The following is a 26,827-nucleotide window of genomic DNA, read 5'->3' as shown; positions in this document are numbered from 1 at the left end:
CTCGGCTGACCCTTTCAAGCCAGGCTTGTGATTGAGCTTGGCTTTCCCCTCTGTGAGCAGACAGCACTTCCTCCCACTCCCTCAGGAGAAGCAATGGGTGGTGTTGCAGGGTCCATCATTTGAGACCACCTACTTCCCTTCAGGGAAGCCACGGGATGAGGGAACACGCACTGCTCCTGTCAGCCAGCAGGGCTGGCGTTCTCCAAGATGGCGCTCTCTCCAAGATGGCAGCGTCTTCTACTTAGTTCTCTTTAGTTCTTCACCGTGGGACTGATGGTCATGTGCGCTTTCTCCTTTCGCCCAGGCTTTTAGTTATGCTCATTCTGGGAAACCCTGGACAAGGTGTTGGACCACCTTGGTCCTTGTGTGCATGTGACATTCAATACCTTCAAACGGGAGGGGTGTCCCATCAACAGTGTTGAGTTGGGGTCAGATAGATAGCGGAGCAGTGAGCATATTTATGTCCTTAATTTTATTTGTTTGGTTTTTCTCTCTGCTGGTTCCTGGAACCACTGGTTCCTTGCCACCTTCTACTGCCTGCTAATTAGCCTTTTAGAAGGTCATCTTTTGTTTTGAGTGTTTAATTCCAGTTGGTTCTCATACAGTGTCATATTAGTCTCAGGTGTCGATATAGCGATTCATCACTTCCATACGTCATCCAGTGCTCATCACAAGTGCCCTCCTCCGTCCCCATCACCTGTTTCACCCATCCCCCACCTACCTCCCCTTTGATAACCATCAATTTGTTCTCTCTAGTCAAGAGTCTGTTTCTTGGTTTGTCTCTCTTTTTCCCTTTGCTCATTTTTTTTGTTTGTTTCTTAAATTCCACGTATAAGTAGGATCCTGTGGTATCTCTCTTTCCCTGACTGGCTTACTTTACTTGGCATTATACTCTCTAGCTCCATCCATGTCATTGCAAATAACAAGATTTCATTCTTTTTGATGGCTGAGTGATACTGCATTGTGTATATACACAGCACATCTTCTTTATCCCTTCGTCTGTTGATGGACACCTGGGCTTGCGCCATATGTTGGCTATTGTAAACAGTGCTGCTTTAAAGATAGGCATGCATGTATCCCTTTGGATTAGTGTTTTTGTATTCTCACTCCTGGGTATTTACCTAAAGGATACAGAAATACTGAAAGGTCAACTTTGACAGGAAAAAAAATCAAGGCTTGCTTTTATGGCTCCTGTGGTTATCCCACCTCCCTTCCCATACAAGTTCCTATGGTTTTAGAGTGGGATTGTGACAAGTGTAGGGTTCTTTTTTTTTTTTTTTCCCTGCCAAATGTGGATTCTTGAAGATTTCCTTTTTCCCTTTGTTAAAACGGTTTTCAAATTGATTGTCAAACATAAAGGTTTGTCAGGAAGAAAATTAGAAACTTGCAGTGAGCAGAACCTGTGTGAGCGGCTGACAGTATTGGCCCCAGCTTCTCCTCGGTGTTTCTCTGACCAGTTTCGGGGCCACGCCTTCAAAGCTGCCCCCTCCTCTCCTCTGCGCTCATAGGCTGCCCAGCGTATCTGGTTCTATAGAGCAGGACCCCGAGGAGAACCTGTGGGTCTGAGTCGGCAGATGGAACCTTTGACAAACCTCACCTCACGTGAGCCCGAGGCAAAGCCAGAGTTGGGAACACGGGCTCTGCTCCATTTCCACAGGAGGCCACCTGGCACTAAGAAGTGTCAGGTGTGGGTCACCATTTGGGGGTAAATACACAGAACATGCTGTGTCTCAGAGTGGGACTGATGCGGAGGCAGAAGGAAAGATGACCTTACAGACTTAGGTTAGGACACTGATACGTTGCCTTCTCTGTCATTGTGCCCACTGTGAACAGCAGGTCAGATCCTTCCCTGAGAAGAGATTTTGACAGAGGATAGCAGAGGAATTGAGGACACTGATGCCGGGGTGTCTGAAAGGGGAAAAGTGGCCCAACCTGGACCTGCCACTTTCTTTCACAACTGGACTTAGTGCCCACCTTGTCTGGCTGGCCCCATCTTCCTTCCCAGAAGAGAGGAAGTGGCTTCAGAACACACCTTTTAAACCTGAAGGAGTTTAAGGGAGTGGACATTTTTTCTCAGCACCCCACCCCCAGCCCCTTGAGAAAACAAACATGGGGCCCTGGGGTCGGGAGCGGGGGGCCAGGCCACTGCTCTCCTTGCCCGGTCCCAGGCAACCAGTGATCAGGTCAGCCCCTAACTGTGGGAATGCTCTGGTTTTGGAAAAGAAGGACCCAGACCTATTGTTCCAAACATGAGTAGCTAGAGGCCATAGTGAACCCCTGGGGCTGGACGAGCTTTGGAGCAAATTTGCTCTTCACACATAGCCTCATGCCCCAGGGGACCCTGGGAAGCTTTAAAGGATATAACTTGAAGAAATCGCTTTCCATTGTCTTCTTATGGAAGTGCTACGTGACCACTTCAGCATCTAAAGCCAGTCGCTGCCTGAGTTGAGTCGCTTGGGGAAGTCAACCATAGTTTGATGATCCTGAAGAAGGATCGACTCTGATGCATGACTTGCAAACCTCTTCTTCCAGAACTTCCATAGTTGTTGGAGGGAGCCCTCCCAGCAACCAGGTGTTAGGTGGAGTAGTTTAGCTATCAAAGGAGGGCCTTTGGTGGGGTAACTGGGCCTGCCAGTTGGGAACATTGTGGATGGGTTACTCTTGATAAATGGCTAGCATTGCTATGGGCAGGACGACCAGTCAAGCTTAGCTGACAGTGATTTCTTTTCCCATCCTTGGGGGCTACTGCATACACCTGACCATGTCTGTCTTTGTGTTTTGTGTGTTTTTGTTTTCTTTAGGACAGATTTCTGCGTACACAAAGACGAACCGTGTGACACCGTTGGTAAGTTTAGAAGCAGAATAATCATTTAGGGGGCTGCTGAACCCCGTGATAATCTGGAGACCTGGTAACATTTCCAGTCTGGAGGAGCTCTCCTCAGACAGACCCTGCCTTTCCTGTTGCCTCTTTTCTTGTAAATTGGTTCTTTGACTTCATTTGACTTCCTCTTTTGTTCCTGAGAAGTGTGGAGGTTGCTCAGGGCAGAAGGCATCAAGACAGATGCTGAATAAGGAAGACAGGAAGAGTGAAGCTACAGAAGGTGCCTCTAGGTTGCCTCAAGGGGACCATGGTTGGGGGCACGCTTGGCTCTGAGCCTCTTGGTCTCCCTTATAGGCGGGGACCCCGCGACGTTACACTGTTGTCATGAGCTTCCCGGTTCACTCTCACGAATGTGGCTGATTATTTGCAAAGGCCTAAGCGATGAAGTGGGACTGTGTGGGTGTGAGGCTAGCCTCCTCCACCAGGCTGGGCACCAGGCTCACTGCTTTCTGGTTACAAGGTCCCAAGACCGACCCACATCACGGCAAGACACGTTTTCCTTCTCCCCCTTGCCTCCCTCCTCTACCTTCACTCTCTCCCCCAGCTTTTCCGTTTGCCGTCTTCCCTTCACTTCTATCCTTCTTGGTATCTGGCTTGCTCTTGACAGCTCATAGGTTTCCACTCGGAACCAGTTTTTGACCCGTAGGAAGAGGGTGCTTACTTCACAAAGGAAACATCAAGATGGTTTCCAATTTTGACTGCTGGGGCACACACCTTTATTTGCCACGAGGTCGGAATATGGCACCACCGAGAGCAAGATTCTGAATGCGACATGCTTAGAATTGTAGGTAAACAGCATAGGATTGACAGATACATATTATCGTGGGATTCAAATGTTTAAAAACCTGTGCTTCCTAGGGAGTCCTAGCACGGTTTTAAGTGCCCTGTCTCCAAATACATTTACATCGGAGGTTAGCGCCCCAACATGTGAATTTCAGGGAGAGGAGGGCACCATTCGGTCCCTAACACTACTCATTTGACACTTTGCACACTGTTGGTGAAATCTTATGTCCTTGCATGACCTCCCAGGTGTGTGTGTATGTGTGTGTCTCTGTTTCCTCCATAAAATCTTTTAATTGCATGGACCAGCTGTAATCATTCTTTCTGTGACAGCCACTTAGCGCAAGGCTGAACCAGCCCTGTCTCGAACTTCCTTACTGCATCCCCTTTTCCAATACCTCAGTGATGTTCAGCTTCTACAAAGGAAATGAATCCCTTCCTTTGGGGGAAACAAAACAAAACAAAACAAAACTTACATAGTGCTTTTGTTTTAACATGCCATAATTTATTTGTACTTATTATCAAGTCGGTTTGTAAGAACAGCAGTGATTCCATGAAGAGAAAAATTTGAAAGCTGAGGTTATGGCAGACTTACAGCAGTCTCATCCAATTTGTTTCTGTATTTTTTTTTTTTACCTTTTATTTTGTAATTATTACAGAATGGTTGAAAGTTGCCAAAGAAATGGAGAGCTAAGTCTCTTGTACCTATCACCCTGCTTTCTCCCACGGTTGCAACTTATGTAACCGTAGTGTATTTCCAAACCGGGAAATTGATTGGCATGGTGCAGTGAGCTAGGCTACAGATTCTACTCAGGTTTCACGGGGTTTTTGCATGAATCCTGTTTTGGGGTGTGTTTTTACATATAGTTCTCTGCCATTTTATTATGTCTGTAAATTCATCGAGCCACCAAGACAGTCGGGAGCAGAACTGGTCCATCACCTCCAAGCAGCTCGCTCGGGCTGCTCCTGTAAATCTCCTTCTTCTTCCTCCCCCCTTTCCTTTCCCTAACCCCTGGCTACCATGTATCTGTATTCCAAGTCTATAATTTTGTCATTCCAGCATCCAATTTAGTTTTGTATTTGTTTTGATTCCGCAGAATGGAAAAATAATCTGAATCACATAGGTATGTGGTTGCCAGGGCTAAGAGATTTTGAACAGCTGCCTTCAGATCTCAGGGTCAGGCTCTAGCAGGAGGGGCTGTGCCCGTGGTTTTACAGAAAATGGGAGAATGTGGCACCTTGAGAAACCGGGGAAGCTTGGGGATTGCTGGTGTTTTGTAATTTGGCACATAATAGTGTTTTCTGTTTGCTTTCTTGGTTTGATTCGGGTATAAACTTACATGCATACAGCAAAGGGTACCAGTCTTGGTGGATTTTTAATTTATACCTGTGCTTTTTATTTTTTTAGTTGTACTTATTGAAATAGCTTTTTTTTTTTTAAGATTTTGTTTATTTATTTGACAGAGATCACAAGTAGAGAGGCAGGCAGCGGCGGGGGAAGCAGGCTCCCCCCGAGCAGAGAGCCCGATGCGGGGCTCAATCCCAGGACCCTGGGATCATGACCTGAGCCGAAGGCAGAGGCTTTAACCCACTGAGCCACCCAGGTGCCCCTATTGAAATGGTTCTAAAGCAGCATTTTGAATTCTCTTTTAACCTATTTTTTAAATGGTAGTAAATATATATAACATAAAATTTATATATAAAATCCTAGCCATTTTTAAGTGTGTAGTTCAGTGACATTAAGCACATCCACACTGTGGTACAGTCATATGCCTGTGTCCTCAAAACCACTGTTCAGATTAAGGTATGGAATGTCATCAGCCCCCTCAAAGGTTATCTCATGACCCCTCCCAGCCACTATCCCCCGAAAGGTAATGTGCTGTTACTAACTTTTGTTTTAAAAAGATTTTATTTATTTGAGAGAGAGAGAGAGAGACAGCATGAGAGGGGGAAGGTCAGAGGGAGAACCAGACTCTCTGCTGAGCAGGGAGCCCGATGCAGGACCCCATCCTGGGATTCCAGGATCGTGACCTGAGCCCAAGGCAATAGCTTAACCAGCTGAGCCACCCAGGTGCCCCTGTTGTAAACATTTTAACTACTGTCTTAAAAAGCAGCTTAAAATAGATTTCAGAGTGAAATTTGAACGATTCATTCGGAGAGCCCCCAGGTAGCTAGTGGAGTTTGGGGCTCTGTTAAAAAATACTTTCCCTACTCAGTCTGCATGCGCCCATTTCAGCCGACCAGGATCCTGATTGTGAGGAACAGGCATAAAGGACATTTACCAGAGGGGGGCTGCCCATGCGGGTGCAAGATCTGGTTGGAACACAGCACCCCAGGCAGCCCCGGAAGGGGAGGGTGTAGAGGCCATGCAGTGGTCAGTGGTGGGGCCGGTGGGGGATGGCCTCCATCTGCTTGTCACCAGCTCCCAGTCCTAGGTCACGTGACCTGCAGCTCCTCAACCCATCCGCACGGGGGTAGGGAGGCTCTGGCTCTTTGGGCTTCCACCGGTGGGCAATAACACGGGAAGGAGTTCTCCAGAGGGTGGTCAGTGTGCTTTAGCCAGGGGGAAGGATGGATGCTAGACAGTCCAGGACCACCAATGTCCACTGCATCCCTGACACTTTCATGAAGATTGAAATATGAGAAACCCATGTGTCTGCAGCTTACTATCTGTGCATGTTACCGGGGTCCTACTGGCGTAGGCAAGGAGGGCTTCCCTGGCCCTAACTCTGAGGTGGTCTTGACCCCTGGGGGGAGCGGGCCCCACCTCCCTGGCTTGGAGCTGGCCTGCACAGATGAGGGAACACGCTTTTAAAACAGTCACACCTGATGGACCCTCCCTCCCAGCTCTGCCAGTTTGGGCCACTGTGGAAAGAGAAGGGATGGCAGCACAGGGGTCCTGCTGATCTCCACTTTGTGGGAAGACATGTACAGGGAGAAAAGGCAACACTTATGGCAGAAGGTTCTAGAAAAACAGCTTCATCACTAAGAGAAACAGCTGCCCCCTCACTGGATGGTCCCTACTTTGTACATTTAAAATCTTGCCTTTGTGGGGTTGTGGGCTTTTTCTCTGTTGAATTGCTTCATCCTGAGGAAAAAGCTGTCCTACGTAAGAAGGAGTATGAAGGGGTGAGACCTCTGAAAGCCTTTGTTGGCCCTTCACATTCCACTTCCCAACACACATGCCTCTGGACATCTGTAGGTGGTACCTGAGCAGCTGGACGGCCAGACACATCTGAGTTACGTGGCATTTGTCCTGGTTCTAACCTTAGCTATAAACTGAGCTGTGGTGATTTTTTTTTTTTTTTTTTTTTTGGACAACAACCTTATTCAAGCTTCACAAATTTAGTTCTAATTATTGGCATTAGTGGTTTTCCTTGCTTGCTCTCATTTTTTTAATTAATGACAAAACCTCCTTTCCCCTACTGCTGCCAAGTCAAGGGATGTGATATGGGATAATCCTGCACTAAAAACAATGGACATGCTCAGCGGCCTCATGAAATGTTGCATATACAAGACCAGGGAGATACCACTGAGGGGCTCTGAGACTGGTCCCCACACTGGGACCCTGCTGTTTGGACAGAGGTCCCCATGGCTGTCCCTGAACTTGGGTATCCCTATGTGGCCCACAGTGCTGGCACTGAGCTCCCTGAGACGTCTGGGCAGCCCAGCGGGGGCTTCATGGATGTGGCCACTGACGTCCACAGAGTGGGTCTGTCAGGGAGGGAGGAAGTGCGAGAAGGAGCATCACCCACCAGGACAAAGGTTTTGGGGAATGACATATCTGCTTTGGAAGTCTGTTTCAGGGCAGCCTCCGTGAGACCACGGAAGGAACATTTGCTGGGAAACCAGTGAGAGATGAGGGTGAGTGGAGCTTAGTGTCCAAACACTGCCATGTTGGGTTTTTATTAAATAAGAGTGTCAAGGAGGAGACGTTCTGAACTGTGTCATGTCTCAGGGCTTCAGCAAGAACATCTTGCCACTTTGTGTGTAAAAAAAAAACATCAAAATGATCCCTCTGGCTGTCCTTTATCCCCCCACATTCGTCACCCTGGAGGACCTTTGGTTGGTCCAGTCCTAGTGCTGAAGCTGAAAAACTGAAAAACTTTGTGGAATGTCCTTCAGAGTGCACATTTTATTTATTTATTATTATTATTATTATTATTTTTTTTTTTTTTTGCATTTTTCTGGTATTGCTAAGTCTTCACTCGGTGAGGGCAGTTTTGAATGGTAGAGGCGTCAAAGGTTCTGTGTGCTGAATGCAGCTGGAAAGTACCGTTTGAGATAAAAATACAAAAGTTTTACAAGTAAGGCCGAGCTTCGGGTTTGCTTCCAAGAGCTCTCCTGTGGGTTTGTTTGCTTTATTTTGTTATTCCTTCTGACCTCGCAGAAGTCAGGGTTCAGTTTTGCTTCGGAATTGTTTGTCAGAAGTAGTCTCAGATGTCTGTCCCCGAAGGACAATTACTCCATTGAGGGAACAAGGTCTGATGTGTCGTCCTTTCAACCCCACATCATGCTGCCCCACTGTCAGGCTGACCCACACTGTGTCCCTTGTGTCTACCCTGAGAGGCTTCGAGAGGAGGAGGCCTAACAATTGTGATATATTAGTTCTCCCGAATCAGATGACCTGAGGTCGTCAGCAAGTTCATTGTTTTCAGGAGTTAGATCGGTATTTATAGTTAGGCTCCTGACCATGATTTGTGATTTTTGTGTGTGTGTGTGTGTGAGGTTTTATGAAAGGCTTCAATTTTGTAAATCAAATAGGCATGCATCTAGCAATCAGGGATTCAGATTCTCTGGGCCAGTGCTGCCTTCCTCCTCATATGATTAAAAAAGAAAAAAATTGGCCATGCCCTTAAGAGAGTTAGCAAAGTCGCATTCTGTTAGTGTGAGGGCTTTGCTCCCTGCAAATTCAGCTTGGATTTCTCAGCCAACAGAAATTATCTGGGAAAGCTAAACAGGAGGTACTTCAGGAGACTCGCTTCTTCCCTCCCCTGTCCAGCTTCCCGTGTAGGTTTAGAGTAGGTTCTCAAAAATGATGTTGGAGAGGGTCTTCCAAAAACCTTTGTTGGAGCCTCCATGCCTAAAGCAGGGGATGGCCCTAGGGGTTCTCCCATCTGTTTACTGCTGTATGGCTGTCCTGTGGCATGACATGAAGATAGTGACTGGAGAGAATGAAAAGGTGAACGAGTGTGTGTGTGTGTGTGTGTGTGTGTGTGTTCGCATGCCCACCCACCTACATATGTCCATATACACATACCCGGACATGCACACATGCCCAAGTATGTGCACATACGGTGGAAGTGTGTAGTGGGTGTACGGACTTCCTCTGCCCTGAAGTCTGGAGGGGCTTCCTTTGTGCTCACAGACTTCGGGAAGCTCCCCAGGAGGGAGCTGCCCCGACAAGGCCCGCCGGCCCTGGCGCCGACACAAGAACCCAGGGCGGGAGGTTTCTGCTGGGGACTTGGCAGGAAGTCCCCCCTGAAACCAGTTGCCCCGGGGGACCAAATTCAGCTTTTCTTCTTCCCTGTGCCAGGGTCATGTCTAAGGTTACATAATGGCCGAGATACATTTTAAAATGGTAAAAAATATGTGGGTATGTCTTGCATGGGGTAGGATTTTGCCAGCCCTTTGGAGATTGTGGCTCTGTTTATTCTGGAACGATCCAGAGACCAACAAAAACACAGAACCGTGCTTGATTGCCTTTTGGGCTGGAAAGCAAGAGGGCTGAGTGCGAGAGCGCCTGGCCCCTGCAAGGTTTCCAGCTGTGGTCCTTCAAATGCAGGCTTTGGAGCCCCTTTCTGTGTTCAGCTCAGAAAGCGGGGTGCCTTAGGGAGGGTGTCCTTCCCCAAGACTGCCGACTAGCACCTTTCCAGGTTCTGCGCTCAGGTGACTTGAAGGGGACTCTGGAACAGATGGCTTTCCAGTCAGGTGGCTCTGATACTCGAGGTGTTGGTGACCTTGGTGTTGGGCCACATCCCGCCCCCATCGTTTATCATGGACCGAGGCATGATATGTCCGTCTCCATTGTGTTTCCATTCCTCACAGCCGAAGGAGGGCTTTGGGATCAGCTGGGGATGAAGTGGGGTGCTTCACCTCATTGTTGGTGTGGCCCTTCCTCCAGGCATGCGACTCTCAGTCAGTCCCAACCGTTTATTAGGTTTGCTAGGAACAACCACCAAAACCCTCCTTGAATGGAAGGTGGGATAGGGAGTAGATTCATAAACAGGAAACGAGGTCTTCATGAGATGCCTTTTGTATAATTGTGAGTCTTGACGCACTCTGGGAACCTGTGCACCTTCCCACGTGTTGAGAGCCCAAGGACTGGCCCGGGAATGAGGCGGCCCAGTTCACATGTGCTGCTGGTCCAGTGGGAACAGAGAATCAGAGAAGGGCTCCCACCCTGCTTTCATTACAGTGTGACCCTCGTGGTGGTCCCTTGTACCACCCAAAGAGCCCCGTCACCTCCACAATGAACACTGAACCAGCCTCAGGGGCCGCAGTGGGCTTAGTGTGGTGGTCTGACCGTCGGCCCTGCAGCTAGACGTGGGTTCGAGTCCTGCCTCCGCCACTGTCCTTGCGTGAGTCATCTAAAATCGCCAGCTCTGTTTTCTCATCTGTAAAATGGGAGTAAGACTCCCCAGGGTTATTCTGAGGGTGAAATGCGATGATTGATCACACCCGTTAAGATGGTTGTTGCCTGAGAGAACCCCAGAAAATACACATGATGGTGAGGATGTGGAGGTAAGGGGAGCCTTGTGTACCTCTCTCGGAAAGGTATGGTTCATTTACTATGAAAAACAGTATGGCAGTTCCTCAAAAAATAAAAATATCATCTGCGAATTCCTTCTCTAGGCATATACCCAAGAGAAGTAGGACTTGAACAGATACTTGTACACTCATGTATTTAGCAGGATTATTCACAAAGAAGTGAGTCAGGTGCCCTCTGAATGGTGAACAGATAAAATATGGTGTGTGATATGCATGAGTATTATTCAGCCTTAAAAATGAAGGGTTTGGGGGCACCTGGGTGGCTCAGTGGGTTAAATCCTCTGCCTTTGGCTCAGGTCGTGATCCCAGGGTCCTGGGTTTGAGCCCCACATCGGACTCTCTGCTCAGTGGGGAGCCTGCTTCCCTTCCTCTCTCTCTGCCTGCCTCTCTGCCTACCTGTGATCTCTGTCTGTCAAATAAATAAATAAAAATCTTTTAAAAAAATGAAGCGTTTTCTGAGATAAGCTATAACATGGATAAAACTCGAAGACATTATGCTAACTGAAATAAGCATGTCACAAAAATCAAATAATATATGATTCCATTTATGTGGGATTTCTAGAATCAAAATCATGAAGACAGAGTAGGATGGTACGGGTTGGAGGGGAGGGAGAATGAAGAGTTAGTGTTTAATGAGTGTTGAGTTTCAGTTTGGAAAAATGAAAAAACTCCAGTGCCTGGGTGGCTCAGTTGGTTAAGCATCTGCCTTTAGCTTGGGTCATGATCCCATGGGTCCCAGGATTGACCCCTGCATCAGTCTCCCTGGTTAGTGGAGAGCCTGCTTCTCCCTATGCCTCTGATGCTTCTCATGCTTCTCCTGCTTGTGCTCTCTCACTCACTCTCTCACTGTGTCAAAGAAAATCTTTTTTAAAAAAAGAAAAATGAAAAAGCTCTCAAGATAGATGATGGTGATGGTTGCACCACAATGTGAATGTATTTAATGCTATTGAAATGTATACTTAAAAATGGTGAAAATAGTAAATTTTGTGCTATATATAGTTTACTATCATTTTTTTAATTTTTAAATTTTTTTAAAAAAATTCTTCTTCTTTTTTTTTAATGTTTTATTTCTTTTCAGCGTAACAGTAGTCATTGTTTTTTCACCACACCCAGTGCTCCATGCAATCCGTGCCCTCCCTAGTACCCACCACCCGGTTCCCCCAACCTCCCCCACCCCTTCGAAACCCTCAGGTTGTTTTTCAGAGTCCATAGTCTCTCATGGTTCACCTCCCCTTCCAATTTCCCTCAACTCCCTTTATTTGAGTGAGAGAGACAGAGAAAGAAAAGAAAGTACGAGAGCAGGGTGAGGAACAGAGGGAGAAGCAGACTCCCTGCTGACCAGGGAACCCGACGCGGGGCTCGATCCCAGGGCTCTGGAATCATGACCTGAGCCGAAGGCAGATGCTTAACAGACCGAGCCCCTCTGGTGCCCCTACGAATTTTTTTTTTTTTTTTAAGCGAGATGACCAAAAGAGCAAAGTTATGAACATTATTCACTACCCTCTTCTTCTCGAGTTTTCTTCTAGGAAAAATCAGTCAGGACAGGAGAAGTACAATTCCCAGAGAAGGGGTTCTCATGCTTCCCTCCCTGGGGGGCCGGGTGGGAGGTGAGGGGCTGTAAGCCTGGACCCAGGACCCTGGGTAGTATGTGGGGCACAGCAGGGAAGGAGGAGGCTGGGATGTAGAGGCTGGGATGGGTTCCGGGAAGAGTGAAGAGAGGAGAGAGCATTCTAAGAAGCATTGCTGGGGGATTGAATTAGAGCGCCTTCTTCAATATTCTTAGATGCATGTAGGGATTAGGGGGCCCGTTGCAAGTTTCTTTGGTTGCTAATTGTGCTCCTTCAGCTTGAGTTCCTGGGCCAGATTGGACCAGGCAGACAACGGAGACTTAGTGAGTGTTACACTGGTACTTTGGGACCATGGGCCATCGTCATCTGTGTCTGGCATTAAAGTCACCACTTTACAGTTGAGCCAAGAGTTCACTTTCTCAGTGACTGCTCAACTGTTGGATTCATGGTGTAGAAAGCTGGGGTTGGTCCCATTCAAGCCATGTGGTTGGTGCTCAGAATTAACCACAGGGGAGGGTGTCTGTGACCTTCCGGATGCAGAAGGGGAAGAATGTTTGTTTGTTGCTTGTATGTTTCAGGCCATTTACCAGAATCCTGTGGTCTTTGTGAGCTCCTTAAGTTGAAGAATCTCCAGCTCCCCTGAGGGAAGTTGAAAGTTGGCTCTGAGTTTTCTAGCTCAGTTTCTACAAATATGCAGCTCGAGACTTAGGAGTGCTTCAGGACAGGGAGTGGAGGTTATGTCAGGCCAGCCTGTGGGTCTGTTCTGTTGCAGACACCAGATCTGGGCCTGGCTGTTATTTAGGGTTTGGATTGAAATAGCCTTTGGAATTATTGGCATAGACAACTTGGATCAGAATTTCCTGACAAGTGCTGTTGTGGGGGGAGGGGATTCTGTTGTTGCACCAGAAAGGCTGAGTCCTGGCTAGGATGGTCTAGTCCCAGCTGGGAAGGGCTGAGTCCTGGTTAGGAAGGGCTAAGTCTTGGTTAGAAAGGGGCTTAGCCTGGTTTGGAAGGGGCTGAGTCATGGATAGGAGGGGCTAAATTCTGGTTAGGAAGGGCTGAATCCTGGTTAGAAGGAACTGAGTCCTGGTTAGGAAGGGCTGAGCTATCATCATGAAGGGGATGAGTCTTGGCTAGAAAGGGCTGAGTTCTGGCTGGGAAGGGACTGAGTCCTAGTTGGGAAAGGGCTGGGTTCTGGTTAGGAGGGTTGGAGTCCTGGGCTGATCCTGAGGGTGGGGCTTATTTCCCCCAGAGGGCTTCCTATCTCCTGTTCTGAAAGTAGTGAGGCTACTTGTACAATGGGTGGGATGCGTGGGATTCATATCTGATTTCTTTATCAAGTCGAGTAAATAAGGGTGATGTGTCCTTGTCTACCCTCTTCCTGGTGACATTCTCTCTGCAGGGCCCTGGCCCTCGGTCCAGCAGCACCAGGCAGGTCAGGGAACCTGGCGGCTCAGTAGACATCCACATGTGGACAGGGTACCAGCCTCTGTGGTGGTAGAGCTCTTCTCTGGGGCTCCCTCCCGCAGGGACCCTCTTCTCTGCTCACTTCCACAAAAGGTAGACTTTTCTAGCTCTTTAGCCGCCTTCCATCTCCCATTGGTCAAAGGCGTTGTCTTCACCAGCTTGGGCTGCTTTAGCAAAAACACTCCTGGCTGGCGGGCCGCCACCACAGACATTTGTTCTCATGGTTCTGGAGGCGGGGAAGTCCCAGATCAAGGTGTGCTGTTTGGGCTTCAGTTCCTGGGCCACACAGGACCATGCAGGCAACTGAGACTTAGGGAAACATTACCACTGATATTTGGGGACCATGGGTCATCGTCGTCTGTGTCTGGCCAATTCAGTGTCTGCTGAGGTCCACCTTCCCAGCTTGCTGATGACCGCTGTGTCCTCACGGTGGAGAGCGAGCCCGTGTGCCCGGTCTGTCTTCCTCTTCTTACAAGGATATTCGTCCCACCATGGGGGCACCAGCCTCACAACTCCTTAAATCTGATCATCTCCAAAAGTCCCCCACCTCCTGAAAGCACCCAACTGGGGGTCATGGCTTTCATAAATGACTTCGGGGGAGGGGGATGCAAACATGGGGCACGTAGTAGGCAGCGGCAGGTGACAAGCCCGGGAGCAGTGCCAAGACCCAAGACTTCTCTGAACTTCCCCTTGGAATGGGGAGGAACTCTGCTCTCAACAGAGCCTTCCGCTGTATCCCCGCACCAGCCCCTGCTGGATAGATAGCGTCCGTGCCGCTGCATGTCCTGTTGTCCGGTGGTGACAGAGCTGCCACCCCTGTTTGTCAGGAACTTTGGTGTAAGATGCTACATGCTTGTAATTCATTTAATCCTCCAATTCTCTGAGGAAGTACTGCAGGTTTTCTGTGTGGGGAAACTGAGGCACGGGTGATCACTAACTTGCCCAGAGCCCCACACCACGTGGTAAGTGGTGGAGCCAGACACTGGCCCCAGACAGTGCAGTTCCAGTCTTTTCTCTTAACTCTATCTTGCCTTTCAATAGCCTTTTAAGTGAAGTATTGTCATTCCTGTGAGCAGATGGGGAAACTGAGCCCCCAAAAGGATACATTTCTTGTCTGGGATTATACCATTAATAAGTGACAGCTGGCATTAAAAGAACTCACTGGAAAGCCTGAGGGTTTAACTCCTAACTCTCCTGCCACATACATCTGTGCCCATTTGGTTTTCTCTTCCTACAAGTATCGCTTGCCCATCATGACGTGTGCCCAGCATGGCCTTCTTTTCCCAGTCTCCGTCATGCAGTCTCTTCAGAATAGACCTTTGTCCTCACGGACGCTTTGCTTCTCCAGGCTTTACATTCGTACCCGTTCCTTGAGTACTCGTATGTGCCAGGCGCTGCTCCAAGCCTGGGGACACTGGAGGTAGAAAACCAAGGCCCCTGTCTTTGTGGTACTGACATTTTTGCAGAGGGGATGGCTGTGTGTGATCTAGAAGTAAACTCAAGAGTAGGAATAGAGATCCTCGGTGAAGAGGAGAAGTAGGGAAGGGGCATCGGGGTTTGTGGAGGTGGGACTTCAGATCTTAGCTGGAGTGGCCAAAGACTTGGGTGAGAGGGTGACGTTTGGCAGCCAGACTCTTTGCCTGTAATCTCCTTGGCCCGCAAGGGCTTCTAGAGGTGTTGATGTCACCCATGCCAGGGATATTAATCTCTAAGAGCAACGGAAGCGTTCCCAGGGTGCACAGCCGTCCAGTAGTGGGGACAAGCAGGGCACCCCCGGCCCTCTCCCCCTCTGCCTTCCTCTCGCAGGACCCCTGGCTCTGCTTCTCAGCCACAGTCCGACCTGGGTTGGGTCCTTATGCTGCTGTTTACTTGACATTGGGCATGCTGCTTCACAAACTCAGCAGTCCTCAGTTTCCCTATTCATAGAAGATCTCGACGTGCTCTCCCAGGCCTGTTCCCCCCCGCCCCCGCCACGCGCCTGTGGGGAGCCCTGATGATGGCGGCTGCTCCGCACATCCCCTGTGCCTCCTTTTGGTTGGCCGCAGGCCTTCCTGCCCAGCTGCCCCCAGCCTATCACTGTGTGGGTCTTCTGGAAAGGGCTCTGGTGCAGGGCTTCAGAGCATGTCAGGGTGACGGCCCCTGAGGCAGGAGTCACACTGTGCGCGAGGACAGCTGAGCCTGAGGGTTGACGCTGGCACCTCGTGTCGAAGGGACAGGATCCTGACAGATGAAGGAACCGATGCTGAGTTCGCCGCAGGTTGCACAGTGGGCCAGTGTGGGCCAGCCTGACCCCCGATCTGTGCTCGTGCTGGAGGGGGGAACTGACTCTGGGACAGGGTCCTGAAGGCCCCCGGGGGGGGGAGAGAGCCCAGCTTTCGAGTTTGGATTTGAGCCTGGGCCAGGAGGGAGTGGAAGTTTCCAGCATGGCCTCTGGTTTTTCTCCAGGCCCGTTTTGAAGAATCCCAGCTCTGCTAACTGTGGAAACCGGGGCCAGTCTTGTCCTCATGTTTCAGGTTCCTGGTCTGTAAAATGGGCGTGATGTTGATTCTTTCTCTTGTGGTAGCTGCAGAAAGGAAATGAGAAGCATAGGCAGAGGGCCGGGAACTCACCATAAATGTTTTGTCCGTGCACGCTCTGTTGGCCTTGTTTCTGTGCCCCCTGCGCTCAGCGGGTGTCTGAAGAGGACTCAGGAGTCCTGGGTGCTGCTGTTGAGGAAGAGAGACAGTCAAAGCTAATGCGTTTTAAAGGGTGATCTCCGACCACAGCATTCGCAGCACCTGGGAAGGTGGTATAAGTGCACATTCTTGGCCCCATCCAAGCCCTTCTGCATCCCAATTTCTCCGCAGTCTGTTTTCACAAGCTCTCAGGGGATTCTGACAGGCACTCAAGTTTGAGAACCACTGACCTAGGCCTTGGCAGCACCGGAGAAACGGGAGGACTGAATTTTACTGGGTGTGCACGTGCGTGCGTGTGTGTGTGTGTGTGTGTGTGTGTGTATGTTCGTGTGCGCATGTGCATGTGTAGGGTGGGAGGGGACACAGGGATCTTCACCTGCCACCTCAGGGAAGCCCAGTAGATGCCCAGCAGCTGCCTGAGAGGAACCAGGAGGCAGCATCGCAGACCCCTCCCCAGTGTCAGCACCACTGACTTCCTTCCCCGAGCGAGCAGGCTCTAAATGTTCTGGTAAACAGAGTCCTGGCCCTGTCACTGCTGAAGAAGACAGTGTCCCTGAATGCTATTCTACCATTTCTCCTTTTCCATTTTCTCCTTTTCCAGGCTGCCCCCTGCTGAGAATCTTCTGGCTTCCTGCCCACCCCCACCCCCCGCGGGGCCATTTGGGCCCTCTCCTCAAATTGCCAAAAGGTGCTGCTTGTACAACATGGGGCTCCTTTTACTTTTCCCATGCATTCCAGGGGGGTTTTGTTTGTTGGCTTTGGTTTTTTTACTCTGTGAAAATGATGAGCGGTTTTTGCCCCCGGCTCCCCAAAGAGCCAGTTCAGCTTAACGGCTTCCCTCTCTCAGGTTCTCACCGCTTTTCTCTTGTTCGGTGTCCTACTATTCCAGATATTTCTTACTGTCTCAGGTACCCCTTCATTACAGAATCAAACAGCACCCGACAGCCGTGCCTGGGCCATGGAGGGGCTGCCTTGGGAGCAGCCAGGATGGCCTGCGGCTCTCCCCCCAACCCCGGCTGGGCTCCTGATGGACGTGGAGGGGTTCCCTCCCTCCCGGAGAGACAGGGGCGTGAGCAGAGTGGCAGGAGCCCCCCCCCACCCGGGCCGGCCTCTCCAGGAGCTGGTTACAGCATTTCCTTTGCCACAGAGCTCCAGTTGCCAAGGTAAACATTAAGTTTTGAGATAAAGTGGAAACCCCAAGAGGGTTGTTTTTTTCTTGTTTTGGTTTTGTTTTTTTTTTGTTTTTTGTTTTTTTTTTTTTTTGTAAATCTTGGAAAAGGAAATCAATAAGACAGTCGCTGTTTTGGGCCAAGCCGTCTTTTTCCTCCATGCCCAGATATGCATGGGCTGCCCGTAAAAGTCAGAGTGTGAGCTCAGGGATCATGTCTGTGGCCGAGGAGACGGGTCCCAGAAGCAGAAGGAGGGAATCTAGAGGCATCGTGGCTCCCCTCCCTGCTGGCGTGTGACCTTGGGCTTCTCCCTGCACCCTCCACAGCGGGTGCCCGCCTGGCAGGGTCATCAGGGGTGAGTAGGCCAATGGATGTAAAGCGTTTGGCCTGGCGCCCGTCTGCCTCATGGAAAATGGTGGCTGTGATTTTTATTAGCCATTTCTAGGAGTCAACTGGCCATCCTGTGGCCCGTGTTTCAGAAGGCGCCTGACACATCTAACCTACCAGTAATTCCCCTGCTGTGCCTTCAAAATATATTCTGAATCAAACCTCCTTTAAGCACCCCTGCTGCTCCCCCTGTGGTCCAGGCCTTTTACTGTCACCTGCCAGGTCTCCAGGCCTCCATGGTGGCCCCCCGGACAGCTCATTCTTAGGTTATAACCAGAGGATTCCTTTTAAGATTTTATTTATTTGTCAGAGACTGAGAGGGGGAGAGAGAGCAAGCGAGCACAGGCAGACAAAGTGGCAGGCAGAGGCAGAGGGAGAAGCAGGCTCCCTGCCGAGCAAGGAGCCCGATGTGGGACTCGATCCCAGGACGCTGGGATCATGACCTGAGCTGAAGGCAGCCGTTTAACCAACTGAGCCACCCAGGTGTCCCAGAGGATTCCTTTTAAAACATAAAGCAGATCATGTGAGTTCCTTGCTTAAACTCCTCTGGTGATTTGGGATAGAATCCGAGGATCTGTGGGCCCCAGAACATTGCGGCCCATGACTTCCTTACTGACCTCACCTCCTGGTGCCCATGGCCTCGCCCGCCTGTGCCTGCCCCCTGGTCCTCCCCTGCCAGGCTTGCCGCCATGTCAAGGCTTTGCACCTGCTCTTGCTGGGCCCGGGATGGTGTGCTTCTGTTCCCTACTCAGTTAAGCCGTACCCCGGATTATTTGTTCATCCACGTGCTGTCGGCCTCTGCAGCAGGAGCACCAATCCCAAGAAGTTACTTCTTCGTCTTCACGGCCCCATTATCTTCCCAGCCCCGGCACCTGATGGCTCCACGAGTGTTAATGGTATAACAGAATGAATGAATCAGTAAATTGGCAGAGGTGTCCAGAGAGGTTAAGGGCTTCTATCCCACCGCTAGGGGCTTTTCAGTTCCCTTGATGACTCCAGCTTACCATCCTGAAAGGATGCCCAGGGGTGGCTGGGTGGTTCAGTTAAGTGACCGAGTCTTGATGTTGGCTCAGGTCAGGATCTCATGGTCATGAGATGGAGCCCCATGTCAGGGTCTCTCCCTCTCTCTCTGCCCCTCCCCACCACGCTTGCATGTGTGGGTGCTTGCTGTCTCTCAAAAAAAAAACAAAAAACAAAAAAAAAACTTCTCAATATAACCTTCCGATGTGTTAAATCTTCTATAAAGGACCTTCAGACACAACTGATACTTGTTAAATATTTAGATAACTTCACTTTTAAGAGAGAAAACAGTGCAGTGGGACTTGGAGGTTAAGAAGGGTGTGCCTCCCATGGGCATAGCTGAGGTGGTCCTCCTGCCTGTGAAACTATGGGCCATTGGCTGAATGTGTGCTGACTCCAGTGTAGATCTGAAGGGCAAGGGAAATGGTGTCTGCACAGAAGTGTTGTGAGGATGAGATGAGATGAAGTCTAGTGTGTGGTCTGCAGGTAAGGTGTGCTCAATCCACATTAGCCTGCATCACCCTTACTGCTCCGTGGCAGCAGCTGGTCAGGTGGCAGACTGGAAGGGTAGGCAGTGGGAGGAAGGACGCTCTTCTGCTGACTCTGGGCCTGACACTGGCCCACACAGCCCTCGTGGCCTCCTTAGGTTTCCCGGCACAAGCAGGGAGGGGTACCACTGACGTAGCCTCTGTGTCCCTCCAGTGTGTTTTTGATTAAGAAGAGAACAGGCATACTGGGAGCACGTGTAACCTCTCTGCATGACTTGATGCTGGTATTCTCTGGAATACCAGAGAATTCATTCTGTATCTGGCACTGTTTCCATCTCCCTCTGGCTTCCAAAGCCCATGGATGTGTCTACGCCCACGACTTGAATGTCACCTCTGCCTTTGGGGGAGGGGGAGAAGATGCAGGTTGGGGGTGGGCTGGTGGCTGCAGAGAAGCTGAGCCTCCTGTCCCAACTCCATGCTGCAAGCAGGGGTCCCACCTGGAGGGCTTGGCTCCCTGTGCTGGTCTGGGGCTGTACTGCCCCTCTTGGAGAAAGGTTTGCCTTCTGAAATGTGCAGTGAAATCCGGAACTGCGTTCTGGGCAGGTATCCCCAGCCCAACCCGGTTTTTCTGCTTATCATCTTCTGAGCATAAATTCCTTCATTACTTCAGCTAAGGGAAAACAAGTCTTGACTCTTGAGACAATTCTAGTGGGGCTAAGGCCTCCTTGGTTCATTTTTGCTGACTTATTACGTTCTAGAATAAGTGCAGTTTATTAAGTAGGATAGAGGTTCAGGAATTAGACGTGGAGACTAATGAAGGAGAACGATGCCAAGGATTTATTCTCCATCTGTGCTCAGCCCAAATTTGGGCTCCGAAGAAGAAAACTGACGAGGAATTCCTATACATCATTGAAGTCTCCAGGGGATTACCACGAGATTACATAATACAGTTGTGGCTGACTCGGAGGCCAGAAAATGTATACTCAAAGCTCACAAGAAAAGCAGCAGACAAGAGAAGACCATTTTGCACAAGACTGAGTGAGTTCAGGGAAAGCCTACACCTGACCAACCAAGCAAATGATTCCAAACACGTCCTGTGCCCTGAGAAAGCCAGGAGCATGCTGGGAAATTACTCATCGCGTGACGTCAGCTCTGGAGAAGGCCTTTTAATCCCAAGTAAGAGGCCAGCTGGTGAAACATTTAGAAAAACATGGGTCGATCATCGGCGGTCCTTAGGGAAGGGAACAAGGTCTCCTGGCAGGAACCGGACGGGTGCCTGTCTCCCATCCCGGCCAGGCCAGCAGCTGAGAGGTGCCGCTCGTTCCTGTAAGCAGACGATTGTCATCCGCACAATTCCAGTGGCAGGGTTAGGAAGTAAGAAGCTCAGGCACGCTGGGAAATGTCTTTAATGAAACGAGCATTAGCCGGAGAGTTAGAAGCAGGGGTCATTGCCAAGAGGCATTGCACCGAAGCCTCAATTAAACTTTCCATTGGATTATCTGATGATAAGTAGTGTGCCTTTGGGATTTTCTTGTCTTTGATAGATGGCACGCGTTCAGAATTTAAAGCAGCGTGCGCCATAACATAACGCAGCGCTGGAAATAATGAGGCACGCCATCACTAGATACAAGGCACTTAAATTACCCCGATGGAAGTATTTATCTTAAAGACTGCCTTGGATTATTTCCCCCCTAGGACGTGCGGGCTCTCCATCTGCGCTCTGATGGGAAGGGTTTCCAACTTTTGAAATTCCTTTCGGTGCCAACCGAATTCTCGGTGCCGGGAGGAAAGAGTGGCTGCCTTCCAGGGCTTACCTTGCCATGACGATTCCTTCCTCCTCCTCCCTGCGCGTGGTTCTTGTGCCCGAGCTGCTGGGAGATGGAGTGATGGCCCCCGAGCTGGGTCTCCAGGCAGAGTCTAAACACCCATGTCTGGCATTGTTAGGTATAAACAAGGGGCCTTGATTCTCCTGCTGAGATGTGTTTTGTGTGCATGAGTGTGTCTGTATTTTTAAATCTACTTTTGTAAATTTTGTTCCTCGTGTTCCTGTTACCCACAAGCTACCTTCATTTAAACAAGAAAACCTTCTGTTAAAAACCCAGTACTTCCTAAGCTTTTGCTGAATTTCTGGACCCGATGGAAATGTTCGGTAGCAGTCCTTTGGGTGCCACCCCAGTGGCCGGCCTGAGATGGACATTATGAAGAGGACTCTGACAGTCAGACCCTCTAATTTTCTGGAGCTTTTCGGCTAGCATGTTGTTGCTATTCCAGTCCGAACCGGTTTCCTCCACGCCTCTGTCTGCTCTTGAGCCTTTGCTGGCCTTAGTACCTGTCCCTTACCCCCTCCTCACCCACCCCGTCCCACCCCTTACAGGTTTGGAAGTGACTTACATGCATCCCTGGCATAAACTATTTCTCCCTGAACTCTAACCATTATCTGGAGAGAGTTACGTTACACACTAGGATCTGCTACCTTTTCGCCCCCCGTCAGCCCTGGGCACTCAGCTGTAGAGGGTGGAGATCCCTCCAAGGACATCAGAAGGCAGCCACCAACCAGGCCAGGCAGCCTTGGCCCACCACGAGGGTCCTTGCTAATGTTTCTGCTCCTCCTCAGACCATCCCGAGGGTTCTCTCTGTTGATTCTCTGTGGTTCTCCTTAAAGGCCTCACGTTGGTTATGCTCTTGCAGGCTTGACCTTCAGAGGTGGTTGGAGATCAGAACAAAGTGAGTTGAAGCCCTTGCCATCAGCCAATGGGCCTGCCAGCCCGTGTGCCTTGGTCCAGTGAGGGGGGCCCATGCAGTCATGGTCCCCCTGTGTTGGTTCCTTCAGGTGACTGCTGGTGGCAGTCTCATGCTGGCTGGGCAGCCACTGTGAGCCTGTTGTCTTAGCCCTGCACGGACCCGCCCGCTGCAGCTCAGCGCACTACCACCTCGAGACGCTTTTCCTCACGTTCCCTGACTGCTCTGCAGTGGAAAGCCTTTGCATTTGCTCAGGTGGACAGAGTTTTGTGCTGGTTCTCCAGGCTCTGCTGCTGGGGTCAGGGGTCAGTAGCTTCCACGGCATGTGTGGCCTTTGGGGGGCTGCCTCTGGGACATCATGTGGTTCTGTGCGGTCAGCGTGGAGTGGACTGTTTGGACCATTGGTCGGGAGATTGGGGCCTATTCGGTGTAGTGGGGCCAGCCTCACGGTGGTTCTCAATCCAGGGACATGTACAGTGAGTGTCCTGGTAAACAGGTGGGACGGTATCTCACAGAGGGGAAGCCACCAGGCTGAGAGTGAACCGTGCATCAGCAGAGACTTGTCAGGACTCGCGCTCCAGATCAGAGGAGTGGGATGGCATTTAAGACTGTGCACCTGGGGAGCTGGGCCCACATTCACCAGTTCACTCAACACTGGGAACGTGCGCGGAGAGGCACTCAGGAGGAGGGAGGTGTTTTGATAGCCATTATCTGTGGAATTAATGGTGAACTGCAGAGTTGGGGTCTTTGGGGCTAATCCGCAGTAGCCGTGTTCCCCTCCTGCGCTTGGAGCCAGTGGCTGTCATAGCTCCTACTGATGAGGTGACTGGGGACAGAGCCCTGAATGTCACTGAATGTTTCACCCAAGAATTACCAAGCTTCTTCCCCTGCAGCTTTTGCAGGGGAGGAGAGGAAGTGCTATGGGTGATGAGCCCACCTCTGGGTCCTGTCCTCCTTTGGCAGGAAGGCAAGTCAGAAAGGCTAGCGAGCATGCGAACTCCTCCCTCCAGGCTGGCCAGCCACCCATTTACTGAGTAGAATCTCACTGCAGCTGAGGTCTGTCCACATGGAAACATGAGAGCTAGAGCATCAGGGTCCTACGAGAACACTCTGAACATGGCAGTCAAAGGACCATGCCACTGTCTGGCATATGTGTTCAGTGGTTTCTTGCTTCTCGCACCAAGACCTCTGCTTCAACCGACCCAGTGTCCTGGACCTTGCCTTCCTGCAGAAAGTACCTTATACACTACCACCCTTGAGCCTTCCTCTTCCCTTGGGGCCAGTCCATCTTTCGAGGGCGAGTTTGTTCATTCTCTAATTAACCAACTGTGACTTCAATAGTGTTCATTAGCATGAGCTACATGTCAGGCTTCGAGTGCACTGCCCTGGTTCTAGTGGTGCAAACCAGGGAGGATTCCTGTGTCAGGAACACTTACATTCTGATGGAGGAGACAGACATAAAAGAAATTGTCACACAAATAGGTATGCGCTATAAACTCTGCTAAGATTGGTGAAACCAAATGGCAGGGTGTTAGAGAGTGTTACTTATAGGAACTTTCTGAGAGACTCATATGAGGGCTGAGACCTGAAGTGTGAGGAGTCTGCCATATAAAGGTCTTGGAAAAGAATGTTCTAGATGAGGAGATGGCCCCTTCAGAAGGCTCGGAAGCACAAAAATGCTTGTTGCACTTGAGGAACAAAAAGGAGCCAAATGGTGACAAATAAGGCCAAGAGGGAGGTGAGAGGCCATACCGTATGAGGCCTTGTAGGTGCTTATTGGGGGTTGTGGATTTTACCCAGTGTGGTGATTTACCATTAAAGAGCCTCAGGCAGAATGACATGACCTGATTTACTTTTAAGGGGTCAGGGATAGGGTGGTGGTCAGGAGGAAGCGGTTGTTCTAAGATGAATGTCCAGTGTAGAAGGTCCTGCTAGCTCTGTTTCTAACAGCCACACCACCTCATCCACCTCCCCTGCTGGTGTGCCCACCCTCAGGTGATAAAACCAGTCATGGTGGCCCGGGTAATCACTCGTATGGGCTCCCTTGCAGCAGTGGTCTTATGACCATGTTTGGCCTAAGGGAAACCTACAGGAAGGCCTGCTGGGAGCTTCAGGGGAAGAGTTTCTTCCCTAAGAAGCTGCCGTGTCAGGGTGGTGCCTGGAGCTACAACAGGCTTCTTGGGGCCACGAGGGAAAGGCCAACAGCCACAGACTTGCCCATCCAGAACTACGCCTCCACCGGCTCTCTAACCGACTGGAAATCTTCCACCTCTAGACCTCTGTTTCGTGCAGTGGTTGTAGCCTCTGTAATTGAACCACAGTTGGCCAAGTTGTCTGTTACTTGCAGCAAATGCATCCCAATTTATACGTCAGGGGAGATGAAGGAAAGATTGGATCTGATATGGCCAAATGGATATGAGTCATTGATTAATTGGAGATGAATTGGTAAGGATTTCTGGCACGATGGAGGGTGAATGGTAGGTGGGTGATGAAGGATGTCCATCTTGTTCACCCACGAGCACCCAGCTCAGCAGCCAGCATGGTAGACTGTTGTTACTTGGGTCAAGTTGAAACAGCTGTGATTCGGCGTTGGATCTGAGCCTGAGGTTCAGTTTTAGACCATGAGAAATCCAGGTGGAAATGTCCAAGAGTCATGCGACGTGGATCTGGGTTTTCAAAGAGCGGTCTGGTCTGGCTGAGATGACAGGTAGGCTCATCAGCGTTCAACATAACTGGAGCCTTGGAAAGGGCTGAGGTCACTGGGGGAGCCAGGGGGGTAGGGAGATGGCCAGACATAGACACCTCATCCTCTTCTGATTAGCCCTCCCGATACCTTTATTCATTAAATGACAGATATTGCCTATTTGTCACTTAATTGCGTCAAAGCACATATATTGAACCAAGTGAAATTGTCATTTTTTTATGTCGACACCATTGACTCTCAGCAGTTTTGAGCGGTTCAGCCTCATATTTCTTGGTACTCAGTCTGTACCAGGTAGATCAAACCAACTGATATACCGTGGCTTATCTCCTCTTTCTTTTTTTTTTTTTTTTTAATTTCTTTTCAGCGTAACAGTATTCATTGTTTTTGCACCACACCCAGTGCTCCATGCAATAAGTGCCCTCCTTAATACCCACCACCTGGCTCCCCCAACCTCCCACCGCCCGCCCCTTCAAAACCCTCAGGATGTTTTTCAGAGTCCATAGTCTCTCATAGTTCTCCTCCCCTTCCAATTTCCCCCAACTCCCTTCTCCTCTCCATCTCCCCATGTCCTCCATGTTATTCCTTATGCTCCACAAATAAATGAAACCATATGATACGTGACTCTCTCTTCTTGACTTATTTCACTCAGCATCATCTCTTCCAGTCCCGTCCATGTTGATACAAAAGTTGGGTATTCATCCTTTCTGATGCAGGCATAATACTCCATAGTGTATATGGGCCACATCTTCCTTATCCATTCGTCCATTGAACGGCATCTTGGTTCTTTCCACAGTTTGGCAAAGGGCCCTCTGTACCCCAATGTTTATAGCTTATTTCCCATTTAAATTTACTCCTGTCACTCCCCTGCATGAAACTCACCCCTGGTTTCCTCCACACCCACAGGATGAAATCCCAGCTGAGATGCCTTCTCTTAGGCCTTTTATTGTCCACCCCTTCAACTGCTTCTCCAGACTCATCTTTTGCCAGAAGCCTCCTGCACTTGACTTTCCAGATCACACCCCAGATTTGCAAACATGGTGATGGGATCACAAGATTTCTTCAGGGTCGTATTTCCATTGAGCATCTTCTCTTTCTTGAACATTGCTTCATGCCACAAGTTCAGCGGCGCTGAAAGTTTTCGCTTCATTCAATGGTCTAGCTGTGGATGATACCAGTTTGTGCTTCCCAGGGTGTTATGGCCCCTCAAACTCCACCCATTTCCATTTTCATGCTTCTGGGGTGTAGGCTGGAAGGGCCCTGCCCCCTTCCACCCTTGGCTGATTCCTGCTTGTCTTTGAAGACCTAGGACCCCTGTCTTCCTCTGTCTTTGAACACCCCCACGGGCTGACCCTGCTCCCCTTCCTGCCCTCCAAGTGCAACAGCCATCAGGTTGGGGGGACTCATGTAGATCCCCTCTGTCCCCTCTTGCGTCCTCGTTTGGGCTGTGCCCTGGCACTTGATGGTTTTCATGAAACCAAATGCCCTTCCTGCCCCGATGGAGAAATATTTCTTTATATGCCTCCCCAAGCTTAAGAAAGGGGTGTTTTTAGGTCCCCGTGTGAAATTTTTGTCCCTCAGAAGGCTTTTGCTAAGATGGTTACTTTTTCAACAGTGGGGCAGTAATGACTGCCTGTTTTGTTGCAAATGGAAGAAAATTTATTTCTTGTAGCACTCAGGCTACAACGGACGGGTTCCTCAATCTGTGAGGTTGGTGGTGGATTTGCCTGGCAAGGATGACAGGGTTCCAGGGAGGCCACCTTGTAGACCCCCACCCCACCTCGGACCCAGTGATCCTGGGTGCTCCTGGGGCTGGTCAGAACTCTAGTGGTGAAGTTCGTTGGATTCTTGAGGCTGCCTGCCCAGTCCTACAGCTTCCTTTGCTGTTCTGACCCCCCAAAACCTCTGGGTGGCCCCATCAGGGACAAAGAACAGAACTGTCCAGAGCCTGGGGCTGCACCTTGGGGCTCACTCTGGAGCTGAGGGGAGGTCCTCTCCCTGGGAAGTCAGCGCCTGAGGTGGCCTGTGCCTGACAAAGAGCTTTTTGTGCCCCTCTGTGGCTGCCTCAGAAATGTAAGCCTCGGGGAAAGTGAAGGCAGATCAGAGGGGATGCTGGGAAAACAATGCCCTTTCTCAGCCTTTGCACTTGGGGGTGAAGAGCTGGGACATCGTAAGAAAGGA

The 26,827-nt window shown here is 50.1% G+C and overlaps 1 protein-coding gene across 1 annotated transcript in view; it reads left to right on the top strand.

Moving 5' to 3' along the window:
- The window catches only part of ADAMTS17 (ADAM metallopeptidase with thrombospondin type 1 motif 17), a gene marked incomplete at its 3' end in the record, with an annotated part of 333,792 nt that overhangs the window by 83,693 nt on the left and 223,272 nt on the right, over positions 1-26,827 (top strand). The window contains exon 7 of the mRNA XM_080808797.1: positions 2,802-2,845. Within this exon, the coding sequence (XP_080664923.1) occupies positions 2,802-2,845 (44 nt within the window). The remainder of the gene's footprint in view (positions 1-2,801; positions 2,846-26,827) is intronic.

This window comes from Martes martes, assembly GCF_963455335.1.
Source record: "Martes martes genome assembly, chromosome: 7".
Classification (NCBI taxonomy): domain Eukaryota; kingdom Metazoa; phylum Chordata; class Mammalia; order Carnivora; family Mustelidae; genus Martes; species Martes martes.
Note: the sequence above shows the minus strand (reverse complement) of the source record. Positions and strands in the feature narration are given on the sequence as shown.